The sequence below is a fragment of the Phalacrocorax aristotelis genome, chromosome 2, assembly GCF_949628215.1.
Source record: "Phalacrocorax aristotelis chromosome 2, bGulAri2.1, whole genome shotgun sequence".
NCBI classification, from domain to species: Eukaryota; Metazoa; Chordata; class Aves; order Suliformes; family Phalacrocoracidae; genus Phalacrocorax; species Phalacrocorax aristotelis.
In genome coordinates this window covers 37,656,293-37,670,259 of record NC_134277.1, presented here as the reverse complement: position 1 = coordinate 37,670,259, position 13,967 = coordinate 37,656,293, and the positions used below count along the sequence as shown (strand labels likewise).

The window sequence follows — 13,967 nt, the reverse complement described above, 5'->3', positions numbered from 1 at the left end:
CCCCCCGGGAGCGAGTGGCTTGGTCAGGTGAGTAAAGGCCGGGAGCTCCGTGCCTTTCTCACCGGGGCACCCCCGGGGAGGGGGCTGCGGGGGGCGGCGGTGCCCGGCGGAGCTCTCCCCGCCGCGGCCGTGCGGAGCCCTTCAGGGCACAGAGACGGGGCTGGTTGCGCTTTTCCGAATCGTGAAAGGTTCCCCATCCACGGGATTTGCGTGCCCGCCCGCCCCCGCCTCGGTCCTCCCGTGTGCCTGCCTGCCCACGGCTGCACCCACGCAGCCCTCCGCGCCCCCGTCCCTCCGTCCCTCCGCCGGGTAGGGTGGCCTCGGAGCGTGCGGAAGAGCGGGTGCGTAGGTGTGTGTGTTCGTGTTATTTATTACCTTCATTTACCGTCCAAAAGCTGTTGGCACATACATTTTCAAGTACAAATTGCTGTTGTATTACATATTCCCCTCTCACCAATCTGCCGCCAGCTTCCTAAAATGCATCCCTAATATGTTTTACAAGTAAATATATCACCAACGAAAATAATTAAGCAACGTGATGCATTACTTCACGACGTCCGTCTCTGCACCCGGTTGGGAGACAATTATCATTTATATTCCCCGCGTTACCGAGAACGTTTTCAAATGGTGGTGGGGGCCTTATTGTGCCTGGCTTGCTGCGTAGAGTTACATGTGCAAGGAATTTCATTTGCAGACGTTTAAAAAAATGTCCCGGAAGAAAGATTTTAAAAGAAAAAAAAACCTACAAAATTAAAAAAAAAAAGTAAATAAACAAAGAAGGGTCTCTATTTTCTTAGCTCCCGTAGAAATTAAAATGTTAGGTATAACATTTTAGCGGATGTGCAGAAGGAGGCAAGGGACAGAGGGAGCAAGTTATTCCTGTATATTTAGGGTATTTATTGAAACAATAAAGTCGGAGCAATACTTCATTCCCAGTGTGAAACGCAAAACAGAATTAAAGACAAAAAAGACCAGTTCAGTTTCACTTCAATTCATTCTTGCGGAATTCGGTGACACATACTTGAATTCCCAGTGTCTGGATATATTGGTTTATAATCACCTAATTCTGGGCATCCTTAGTCCCTTAGATTTGAAATTCCCATGGACAGAAAGTGTCCCTACGTCTTTGATGAGGACGGAAGGGCACAGCAAATGTTTTGTATTTTTTCCTACCAAGAAAATAATCCGGTTTTTAATCTATCCCCGCTTCGAGCTCTTGGCAGTAGCAAAGGTGGTTTGCTATGGGAAATAAACCTTGACAGGAGCATATTTCCGAAAAAGAATGATAAGTAGAACTGCAAAGCTGTATCTTTTTCCACCGTCTTTTGCTCAGAAAGACTTAAAAACGCTTGCTGGCTGAGACGGCCTCTGGAGCAAACACAAAAAAATATGGTCTTTAATATCGAAATGCTCAGAAAATAAAATTGCCCTGTACTTCCAGAGCAGCGACTTTATTCTGTGTTCGTCTGAACGAACGGGTAAGCATCTCGGCCTTTAGCCTATAAATTAAAGTTATTTAAAAAAAAAAAAAAAAAAAAGCTATGGCTTAAATAAAACCCCATTCCTGCTGCATTTCAGGATTCTCCGTGGGCAGCGTTAGCAATAAAAACAAGACAGCGTTTAATACAAAAAAAATATTGGCAGGCACTAAAAGGCCGTTTGTTGCCATTCATAACTTTTAGATGCGTTTTAATGCAATTTAATGATGATTTGAAGAGATGGCCTTGCGCGTTCTCGGCGGTAAAGGAGTCCAAAAAGAGGGGGGGGCGGAGGGACCAGGGGGTGGCTTTCGCGCGTGGGCCGGCGGGGACGTGGGTCGGTGAGTGCCGGGCGGGCCAATGCGCTCCGGCCGCGGGTGTTTTAACCACGCCGTGAGCCCTTCCCTGTCCCCCCGGGCCCCCTCCCCCTTGAATGCAGTTGATTCATGAACTAGGGTACGAAATGCAAATGTTCATTAAGTCTTTCCTCCCTCCCTCCTCCCTCCGGCCTCCCTCCCGCCTCCGCACCCCCCTCAAAAAAAAAAAAAATTCCCTCCAGTGAATAGCTTCAACATGGCGTGCTGAAAGGCAGAAGCTTTGCCCGTTCCTAGATCTGAACTGTGATTAAACATCCCCAAAGAGAGCATCTCTCTTCCTCCCGCCGCTCCCCCCTCCCTTCCCTCCCCGTAGCGCAGAGGAAAGCGCCCTCTTCTACGTAGGAAAGGTCAAGTCCTACAACGCACAACCCACGGTCATTACTGTACTGTGACCCGGGGTGTACTGGGGAGGAACGGCCGGGTGTCCCGTGATCAAAAACACTGGGACTTTTTTTTTTTTATCCCCTCCTTCTCTTGCGATGGAAATCTGTGGAATTAGGCAGCGGTTTAGCCTGCTGCTATCACCTTGTGTGCAAACCGTCATCGGAAATCCTAGGGGACCAGGAAAGACAGAAAGAAAGGGGTGGAAAAAAAAAAAAAGAGCGGTAATAGTAGTAATAATAACAGCAATAATCGTCATTAGCCTGTGATATTGCTGCATTTTGCCTGACGCTGGCAGGAAGGACGGTGTGCCCTAGTGGCTAGATTTCTCTCCATCTAAAGACAAACCAACAACAACCAGAACAAAAAAAGAAATATAAAACCCCAAACCAACAGGAACCCAAGTCACTGAGAGATCGAGAAGGAATGTTTTGTGGACCGGGTATATTTAATCTGTAAGGGAGGAAACCAAAAAATGTGCAATCCATCCTCATTGATCCGGAGGTCTACAGCCCAACGCGGGATCCTAGCTGTCAGTCTCCATGGGGATATATTTTTTGCACAGGCGAGAGAGACTTCTGGATGCTGGGGTAAGATTTTCATGCTCTTCCTGGAAGCGGCTGAATGTTTCTTCTCTCCCCCTGCTCGGTGGTGAATTAAGCAAACAAGCCAACAACAAACACCCCCCCGGTCCTCCCGCAAAGCCCCCTGCATGACTGGAGCGATGTCATTTGGAAGGCCTTTGTGGAGGGTTTCCCAGGCCCCCGCTCTACCCCCAGCCCACCCACCCACCCCGCTCCCTTTCTCCCACGGTGTACGAGGCCGAAGTGCTGCTTCTCCTGCGGGAACCTGGGTGAAGAAGGATGTCTGGACTGATGCTAACAGAGACGGAGAGCCCGAGGAGAAAAGTAAGACCGTTTCTCCTAGCTTGGGTACTGGCTCCACCTTTCCCAGAGATGCTGCTTCCCCTTCTAGCATAGGTGGAAAGCAAAGAAGGCTCTTGGGAGGAAAGTGGGCCAGGAGAGGCTGGGGTCAGAGCCCAAGATGCAGGCAGATTCGCAGATAAATCTGCTGGTTGCCTGGCTTTCTGCTGCGCTGCCATGTCTTGCAGAGTTGGGTCAGGCTGCGTGGAAAAGCCTCTCCTGGGCTTTATTCCTGGTTGTTTTATTCCCGTGCATTCACCTCTGAAACTATTTCAATAGTTCGAGAGCCGGGGAGGAGGGTGGAAGGCTCTGTGTGGAAGGAAGCAGGGGAGGGATGTTTAACCTGTCTGCTTTTCGCCATTGCCCGTGTGTGTCTATGGAGAAAAAACGCCAGCCGGGCACTGTAACCTGCCAGTTTAAATTAACCTGAACTTCGTCGTAATCGCCTTGATTTGAACGCGCCAAGCAAAGTGCTTTTATTTATTCCTGATCGTATAAATCGGCCTCTCTAGTCGGCTTGGGCTAGGAGCGATGGAAAAGCAGGGCATTTTAAGTCTGGTTTTAGTCTTCGAGATGCCCTCGTATCATTAAAAAAAGGATAGATTTTGATACAAAGGATGGATTTTAACACAAAGCAATTTTGCATGGGCTTCGTCTCCAGCTAGCATTTGGTTTATGTTTAAATATGTGAGGGTTTGTAAAATGAGAATACCCTGCTGTATGGTCATTTGATGGGAAAATAAAAGCGAAAGAGAAAGGACGAGAAACCCGCACACTCCGCCTGGACGGATTCGGGGGATTTTGCCCAAATTCCCCCGGCCTCTGGGTCGTGGACTTGTCGTGCTGATTCCCCCCGATTTCTGTAAGGAGTGGTATTAGTATCGGCGTTTTCGGAAGGTCGGGAAAGGGAAATAAGCGGGACAGAGAGCGCTTTTCCACCGGGGCATAGGCAAGAGCAGCCATATTAGGCTTAGAGGGAGAGCTATTTTTATGGGTATCTTTGCATGACATACGAGAGAATAGACAAAAAGCGGTCCTGATAGAGCCGGTGGAGCTGTACATGCCCATACGATTGCATCCTCAATTGCAGCGCCTATTTTAAGCTCGTGTTAGCCAAATAGCTCCCTACAAAGGTTACGCAAATACAGGTACCTTCATTATAATGCAATTCCGAGAGTCCATCAAAATATGAAGTTGGGGCTTTGAAGTCGTTGATTTGACAGCCCCGGTATAGTGATACTTCCTGTACCCGCCCCCTGAAACAATCCCTGATGAAGAAATGTCTTTACTTCGGTGGGTTTCACGATATGTGAATAAGGCTCTCCTATAAAGTTAGCAGTGTGGTACAGTAAAATCTGATGTGTTTCTTGGCAAGTTGGGCAAAATAATAAAAAAAAAGTTGAAATACCTTTATAAATCACTGTTGAAATTCAATGTACATTAGAGAGATCCTTATATCCTATAAAATTCAATTTAGCTGAGAATCCCAGTCGATTACCTTGACTTGAATTTCTGTGGCAAAGCGTGGATGTTGGCATCACAGGAACGATCGAGCTCTATGACGAGCTTTTCTCAGCGTTGAGGCATTTAACTTTCTGATGCTCCTAATCTAGAGGGCACGTTATATATCTCGTAACTCTGGTGTGTTTTTTGCATCCCGAATCACTAGGCAGAAAAATGCTCGTTTGTCTCAGAGGCGACACAGTAGGATATTTTTTCCTCTCGCGGAATATATTTCCTGGATTAACAAATCTAAGGTCAAGTTCAAGGCATCGGTTGTAGCAATACTTTTAAATGTAAGTCGACATGGGAATGTTTTGGCGGACTGTTTTTTTTTTTTTTTTTTTTTTTTTTAAACGTGTAGGGTAAAGCGGCATTCCGGGCTGCGGCAGAACTTTGCATGGGAATATCGCCCGAGCTGTGGCCGTCCGTAGGGATAACCGCGTCGTTTAATAGCACCGCACTTTCAAAGGATTGCTGCGGATGTTCCCTAAACCGCTCTGATTAATTCCACATAAAATACATCGGCATGAAAAAGGACTGGAACCTGTTTACTACAAACGGCGCTAATGACCCGGTTCTTTGTGGGTCTGGGTGGGAGCCGGTGAAAAGCGCCTGCTTTTCTGTACCGGCGCACTATAACCAGGGAAATTTGCTTTCGCAATCGTTTTAGAGCCCGCCGCCTGGTCTAGACACCCCTCTCCTGCACCCTATTTTTGCCAGAAATCTCTTGCACCTGTATCTGGATAGTCGGGGCGGGGGGAAGGGGGGGAAATGAATGATTAGATGTGCTTTTTCATGTGTCGGGAAAGCCTCACAGAGCGTTCAAGGGGAGAAAAAGAGACGTTTATGGTAGCATCGCCAGCCAATCAATTTGTGATACACTTGGCCGTCTGAGAAAATATCTCCTCATGGCCCCCTTACTGCCAAATCTGCCTCCGTTCTCTTTCAGGAGCAAGCTACGAGCAGTAAATACAAACACATTTTTGGAGGGGTTCAGCGCCCCGGAGCCGGGGGCGCGCCGGGCTGGAGACCCGGGGGGTGAGGAGACACGGCGCTAGGAGAAACTCCCCGCGCTTGTGAAGGCGCCGGCAGTCTGACACAGCAGCAAATCCTTTGGCTGCAGGAAAACTGTTGTCGAAAAAGAGAAGCTGTCTATGTGGAAGAAGCTTCCTCTCTTCAAAAAAAAAAAAAAAAGAAAAAAGAAAAGAAAAAAATTATATTTTGGCTTGTTGCAGCTATCGGAGTCGGGGTGTGCCTGCAGGTAGAGCTCTCGGGTGTTCGGCAGCGCAAAAAGATGCAGAACATCATGGTTGGTCGCCAACGACGGGTAGATCTCTTTAGGTCCGCAGCCGTTTAATCCTAATGATCAAACTAAACGGGAGGGTTGGGAGAGGGAAAAAAACCAACCACCCCCTGAAGCTTTTACATGTCAGGGACTTAAAAAGACACAGAGGGTGACGGAGAAAAGGAAAGGATTTCAATAATTGATATTAAAAATAAATCTAAAATATTCTGCACCCAGATAAGCGCAGCCTTTTGAGGTATGCAAGCCTCTGAAATAATGTAATGCGATTAAATACTACCAAAAAAAAGTCAGAATAACCATGACTTGAATCCTGTTTACATTTGCCCTTTCTCTTTACAAGTATTCTGAAGTTCCTTAGCAAAATCGCAACCATACCATTTCATGTTTTGGACAATAAATAGTTTGTCCCATATCACAGAACGGGGTTTCCATCTCGCCGGTATCAAAAACCACCTATTTTGTAAATTATTTAAAAAATCTTAGGTAACTATTGCAATGCTTCCTTCTATTGCAGTGTTAAGGGAACATAGTTACTTTAAAAAAAAAAGAAAAGAAAAAAAAGAAAAGAAAATGAACAAAAAAAAAAAAGATATGCATATCTCCTTTCCATAACGGACAAAAAGGCAAACAGAAAAGAAGAAATGCCAGTTAAGAACTTCTGAGCCCGAAATATTTATAATCCAAACAATGAGCACACTTTTCTGAAGCCGCATTCCTAGCAAATTTTGCGAAGAATTATCGCCTTCTGGCCTTATTTTCATTGGAAAAGGTGGGAAGGGGTTGCGCTTTTCGTTGGCAACAGCGGTGCGAATTCCCTAATATTACGTTATTCTAACAAGCCTTTGTAGGCTGTAATCAACCCGCAAGTTTACCAAAGACTGTCCTAATTCCTGAGATATTTTCTCCTGCTCGAGCAGTAATAGCCCTCAGCCTTCCCATGCGAGAGGAGCAGCAGCGACTGAAGCCAGCGATCATGTAATATTTTAATTAGCTCCTCTTGACGCAAATTCCTTTTAGCACACGTTTCTTCTGTTAATTACAGGCACCCAGTCTATTGGCAAGGTAAATGGTCGGCTTCGGATTTTTTTCAAGCAAAACAGGGTAGAAAAAGACAACAATTTAGGTACTATAGAACTTGACCTTTTGGAGACGAGCGGTAGTAAGTTAAACAGTTCCCTTTGCACGCCATCTGTATATATAAAAGCTAGGCTATCGAGGCGTCCTAGCTCTGTTTATATTCCTCCAAAGAAGAGATGTAGCTCCCCCCCCCCCCCCCCCCCGCTTTGTTTAGCTTAGCTGTGGGTAAATGTGCTCACAGCCTCCCCACCTCTTGGCTACGCTTTCCTTTGCAAAAACGTCCTGCAGCACAGCTCCCAAATTCAGAGCGGTTTTACCCTCTCTAATCCGGCCGAAATACATGGGAAGGCGTAACGAATGCATTTTGCTTCTCCAAACGAAATGCCTGCCTTTGTTTATGTTTTTTTCCGTGAGGTTAGCGAGGGGAAGGCTCGGTTTTCCCCCTTCCTCAACGCGGAAGTCCCAATTACTGTATTAAAAGAGCAATTCAACATTAGACCAAATAATCAACATTGATAATTGTGCTGAACACAGCAACTTAACAGCAGGCTCCCTGCAATTACCCACACATTCCGGGGCTTTAAGCGTACATTATCTCTGTTTCACTTAACAGCAAATAAAGCAGAGAACAGCCTGTGCCTCGGCTGTCTACTCGCTCCCAGACGGGCTGCGCCCCTCGCAGCCTTCCCCACCACCCTCCCCGGGAGGCATTTTGGGGTCCCCTTGCGTTGCAAACCCGCTTGAAGATCTCGGCTGCTCGCTTTGGGGAGGGGGGAGGACAGCTCGAGCGGTTCAAAAGTAGGCATCGGGGCCGCACGTGTGCATGCTGTGCAAGCACACATATGCCCAGGCACACGCACACCCACGCACACCCACGCACACGCCTATTTCCAGTTGCCTCTCGCCCTTCTTCCCTAATTTCCCTTTGTTTCCCAGAGGCAGCCCCGACCTCTGGCACGGCGAAGCCTCGCACGGCGCCACAGCCCCGGCTGCCGAGAGGAGCGGGAAAGAGCCCCATACAAACCTGTGCCAGCTCTGATCCCCATTTCTAGCCCCAAGGTTTGAAATTTATTGAAATGCAAGAGGGGGGGCTGCAGTGAGTCCGAGGAGGTGGCGTCCCGCGATTAAGCGTTGGGCAGCTCTGTCATGTCTGCTCTGACACAAGCTGAAGTTGACTGCCAAAGTGCTATAAAACCGCAGGTCAGTCTAGAACTGTTTTCGGTTCTCCTAGACGCGCCGTGTTCAATTATAGCCTTAAAAGCCCTAATACAAGTGCAAGAATTTGTTTGCCATCACACAGAGGCGGGGCGAGGCTCTGCAATGGTGGCGCCTTTGTTATCTCAAAGTCACTGAAATCCTTATACATTCCTTTTTGTTCGAAGGGAGGGGTGTCTGCGTGTGTGCAGGGTATGGGGAGAGGTATTTCTTCGACGGAATTGTAGGGGCACACACACACACAGGGAACATAATCAGTGCTCGGACACCAAAAGAGGGCTTCCGACCCCCCAACCCACCCCCCTCACCCCCCATCCCCTCGCAAAAGTAGGGGGGGAAGTAAATGCGGGCAAAAGTATAGCGTTAAGAAAAAAGCCAAACAGAGCTTTTGCAACCCCCACCCCAAGTTAAACACACACACACAAAAAAAAAAAAAAAAGAGAGAGAGAGAGAGGGAGAGAGAGGGAACACCCCCAAACCCTTTTACAATCCCTAAACGACACTGCAGCCTTCTGCTAGCGGTTTTGACGACATGCAATCTCTTTCCATCCACTTTCTAGCAAATATGTCAAGCTGGAAGATTAATTCATTAATTTCAAGTTCAGCTCGCAGACATACAGTAAGCTTAAGAAGTTCTTGCAGCAAACCAAAATAAAGGGTTCATTACAGGGATACGTCCAGAGCGTTTGATTTGTGAACGGTAACCCTTGTAAAATAAGAAAAAGGCATATAAACATTAATGCTAATAAATTAGTTTACTCCACTACAAAGTAATTACTTGATAATATTGAATTTACAGCTTGAATTCAAACGCAATAGTTAACTATAATGTAGGGAAAATACATAATGAGAATATTTTCTCTGTGCACAACATGATTAGATTTGTTATTGAGTCAGTTACGATAAGCAAAGCAATAAATAAACAAATCGATGTTGACATTTAAATACCGAAGATCTCCAGAATTTACTAGAGAACTTTCTCCGGATATATAAATACTTCCACAGCACTGCAGAGGAAGAGGGGGGAAAATCCAAATATTCCTTCCCTAACATTTTCGTTTCCCTTCCACTAGACTCCAAAGTCCACGGGGGCATGGATCTTGAGCTACGTCTAATTTCCTAAGAGCACCGACTTCACAATAGCCTTTTTGCCGTTCTGTTTTTCTATTTTGATGAAATCCAGCCGGAACCCAAATATTTCTTTTCTGAAATCGAGCATCAGAATAGCAAAAAAATATTTTTTCCGAGAGCCTAGGGATGTCCATGCCTCAAAAGGTGCTGTATTCTTTGGCGTATTTCTCTGTTTTCTTTGGCTCCACTCATTCGGTGGGGTGTGCATTTTTATTGGCAGAGAAGTACTTTTTAGTCTCTGCCCTGTACAATCCGCTTTCTATATCATCCCTTTCATGCAACAATAGTAAAAGTTTAACCACTTTTTAAAAATGGGTCTCCCTGGGTCTCAGCCTTCAGCGACGGTACGGAGCAAAAAGGAAAGTATCTCGGTACGGCAAGTTTGTTCCTAGGGGTTAACAGTATGTCAAATAATTTTAACTAGGCTTCTGGCAATTAAACTCGGAGTATTTGTCAAGCCGGGGTAGCCCAACATCCACTGGTTTTCCAAGTATTTAGCGGCAGCGTTGAGGCGGAGAGATCAGCAAACACTCGTTAGCTCCGTGGTCTGCAATTTAAAGGGCTTTCTGGCGTTGCGAATGAGGCGAGGGACGGTTTGGAGGGGGTGAGGAGGGAGAACCTGCGTCCTGGGAACCCGACATCGTTAACTACCTCCAGCAAAGCTTGGCTGAAGCCGCGCGGGGTATTTGAGGTTAATATGTAAGTAAGGGAAGGAAGACACTAAGCGCTTCGGAAGTGAACATGAATGCAAGCATGTAATCTATTCACCATGAAAATCAGTACAGACTTGACCCTGGCACACTCTTCCTAGTAACGTTTCCAGAAAAACTCTGCGGGGTGAGGGCTTTTTTTTTTTCCCCCTTTAATTTTTTTCGTGGGCGGGGGGGAAGCCCAAACCGAACCAAAACAAGATTAAAAAAAAAAAGAAAAAAAAAAAAGGGGGGGGGGGGAACCCCGGCCGATCTCTTCAGGAGCGTTTCCTGCTGGGAAACGTCTCTCCAGAAGAAACCCTGCCTGCATCTCTCCTGTGCCCTCCTTCTCGGAGCCTGCCGAACGCCCCAGCAAGCACACAAACAAACAGAAAGGTCTCACCTAACCCTGGGGGGATTGCTAAGCCTCTCTACTGCGGAGCCAGCGGGTGCCAGGGGCCGGGCGGCTAAGCGTGGGGCGGTGGCAACGCGGCTTTGTGTCCCCCAGGGCTACCCCCGGGCAACCTGCGCTGGGCTCGCCCTTAGGCGCTGGCGACGAGCTGTTGCTTCCCCCCGCGATGGCCACAAAGGGAGCGGGGCCCGGACCCGCCGCTCGTCAATGTCAACGTCGGGCCACGTGACCGCACCTCCCTGCCGCCGCCGGGGAGAGCTTTCCACGTCAGCTTACGTCTCCCCATCTCTTACTTCACGGATCTGCTTCAAAGAGGCAGCTGCGTTAGAGAATCATGTTAAGCTCAGCTAATGCGGAGGAGCCGAGGTAGCCCTAATGATGGATTTTGATGAGCGTGTTCCTTGTTCCTCTAACATGTATTTGCCAAGTTGTACTTACTACGTCTCGGGTCCTGATTTTTCCAGCCTCCCTTCTTTTTTGCCCCAGACCCCGTCTTCTCGCCCTATGACATACTCCTACTCCTCCAACCTACCCCAGGTCCAACCTGTGAGAGAAGTTACCTTCAGGGAATATGCCATTGATCCCTCCAGTAAATGGCACCCCAGGAACAATCTGCCCCACTGCTACTCCGCAGAGGAGATCATGCACAGAGACTGCTTGCCTGCCACCAACACTGCTAGCATGGGCGAGATGTTCGGCAAAAACACAGCTAACGTCTACCACCCCAGCACCAACGTCTCCTCCAATTTCTATAGCACGGTGGGCAGGAACGGGGTCCTACCCCAGGCTTTCGACCAGTTTTTCGAGACGGCTTATGGCACGGCGGAAAACCTGGCCTCGGCGGACTACCCGGTAGACAAGAGTGGCGAGAAGGCGACCGCGGCCGCCGGGGCGGCGGCGGCGGCAACTTCAAGTTCGGAGGGCGGCTGCGGCAGGGCGGCGGCGGCGGCGGCGGCGGCGGCGGGGGAGAAGGAGAGGCGGAGGCGGCCGGAGAGCAGCAGCAGCCCCGAGTCGTCTTCCGGCAACAATGAGGAGAAATCCGGCAGCTCCAGTACGTATAAAGGCAGCGCCCGAGCGCTTTTAGGAAAGGCAGCTTGAAATCTAGCGCACCGCCGCTGTTAAATTTTTATATGCTGTTTTATAAGCATATAAGGTTTATGAAGGGCCTTTAGATTTCCCCCAACAAAACTTTGTTATAAAAGGCGAGATCACGTGTTTAGTGCTGAAATTGGCCGTGAAATACCCACCGGGCAATGGATGCCTTAAAAAAAATTTTTTTTCTTTCTCCTTCCTCTTTTTTTTTTTAAATTATAATAAAAAAGAGCTCTGTGGTCAACTCTCGAAAATATAATAACGTACGTTCGTGCCTGTAAATTCGGCAGAAAAAGGAGATCCCGACTCCTTTGATATCGATGTAATCCAGTGATTTTATAAAAGCCATGTGTTGCACCAGAAGTCTAGTTAGGGGCTGAATTCAAAGCCTTCGCCGTTTTAACGATTGCACTAGAATAGCGTTTAACAGATAAAGTAGCCGCCTGAACTGTAGCAATATATTAAAAGAAACAAATTAACCTAAAGCTGGCCTTTTTGTCTAAAGGAAGCCATTTTACTAAGGCACTGTGGCAATTACGTGTTGCCTTCTGTCCAACAGTTTGTTACTTACAATTGTTATTCAATCTGTCAAAGTCCGATTTTTTTATGTGGGCTTTTTAAAAGGCAAAGCTAGTATACGGCTCGGGGTAAAAAATACCTCGACAATGAACTGTACCAGAAAAGGAAGTTTTTAAAGGGATAGCAGCTACGTTTAATGTGAAGAGCTCCTGAACCCTGAAACCTTTTATATTCTGCTTAATGAACTTTAAAACCGTAATGGCTAATCGAGAGGAGAATACCTCGATGCGGTGGAGAGCGTGCTTTAAAAACCCCGGCGGGGCGGGGAGGGGGGTGGGGGGGATGAGGCGCCTTAGCCCTGGGCTCAGGGGCTTTTCCTCTGCTGGGGACGTAGAGCCAGGATTAGTAGGGAATAGAGGAGAGATCCGAGCGTGTAGGGGATCGGGGAGCGCTGGGCGCTGGGTCCCCCTGCCCCGTGCCGCGCTGCCTGCTGCAGGCAGCCAGGTGACGGCCGCTCCCTGGGCAGCTCCGTGTGCCGAGCAGCCGACAAAGGCTTTCCTCCGGCTCGTGAAATCCTCAGGGACCCCCCGCCACCACCCCTTCCTCCGGCAGCCCTCCCCGCGGAGTCAGCGAGGCCGGATCCCGGCGTCTCGCCGGGGGTTTCGCCCTGCCCGGGGCCGCGGCGCTGCGGGAGCCGGCGGGTCCCTGTGGGTCCCGGTCCCAGGCTGCCCGCACCCGCCGAGGCGGGAGGGCTGGCGCCCAGCCTCGGACCTGCCAACGCCGGCCCCGGACCGGGCAAAGCGCGTCTCTTCCACATTCGTGTTTTCCCTAAGTGTGTGTGTGTCCCCCAACCCGCCCCTCCTGAGCCCCCGCCGCCGGCCACCGCCGGGTCTCAAACGCTTCTGCCTCTTTTCGCTCCACAGGTGGACAACGTACCCGTAAAAAGAGATGCCCGTACACCAAATACCAGATTAGAGAGTTAGAAAGGGAATTCTTCTTCAGTGTCTACATAAACAAAGAGAAACGCCTCCAGCTCTCCCGAATGCTCAATCTGACCGACCGCCAAGTGAAAATATGGTTTCAGAACAGAAGAATGAAAGAAAAAAAAATTAACAGGGACCGATTACAATATTACTCAGCTAATCCACTACTTTAAAACTCATAGCGTTTTTCAAGACGAGATTAAATTCAGATTTCGCCCTTGACAAGGTCAAGCCACGGGGTTACGTGGAGGAAGGAGGTGTGCATCTGACGGGACTAGAAGAATCCAAGGGTTTACATACATGTAAATCTACTCTGGAACTTCAAGGATGATTTTATAAATATAGATATATTTACATATCAACTGGAATCGATTTGATTTTGACACACGTGGCATCCATTTCTTAAACGTGCACGTCACCTCTGAGTGCAAAATCCATACCTCTTACCTTTCCAGGCACTGCGGCTCACCCTGCTACCGCTTTCGGCCGGCCCAGGCGGGGACGGCACCCCTCCGTCCCCGGCCTCGCCCACCCCCGGCCCTCCCTCGCCCCTCTCCTGCTGCGGAACAGCTGGCTGGAGGTTGCCAGGTCGAGCCCACGCAACCAGGACCACTGCAGAATATAAACTCTGAGGAATAATCTTTTGTCCTTCCTTAGCGGAAAATGGCTAGGTCAGAGGCAGCCCTCCATTGCCCAGGGGTTTGAAGGGGGGGGGAGAACACACACACGACACAGAATTAATGGGGGGGTAGGGGGGTGGTTTGACATGCCTACACCTTCACGAGGCCAACCGCGAGCAGTTGTAATATGGATGTAGTGATGGGTATAATAGCGTTTGCTTTGAGGGTGTGGGGAGGGAGGGAGTAAGGGGAAGAAAGAGA

General features: G+C 48.7%; 1 protein-coding gene across 1 annotated transcript; it reads left to right on the top strand.

The window, feature by feature from the left end:
* Window positions 1-10,744: 10,744 nt before the first annotated feature.
* On the top strand, window positions 10,745-13,290 carry HOXA11 (homeobox A11). Its single transcript, XM_075083133.1, has 2 exons — window positions 10,745-11,543; window positions 13,027-13,290. Exons 1-2 carry the CDS (start codon window positions 10,868-10,870, stop codon window positions 13,257-13,259), a joined length of 909 nt encoding a protein of 302 aa, XP_074939234.1. The 5' UTR covers window positions 10,745-10,867; the 3' UTR covers window positions 13,260-13,290.
* Window positions 13,291-13,967: the final 677 nt, after the last annotated feature.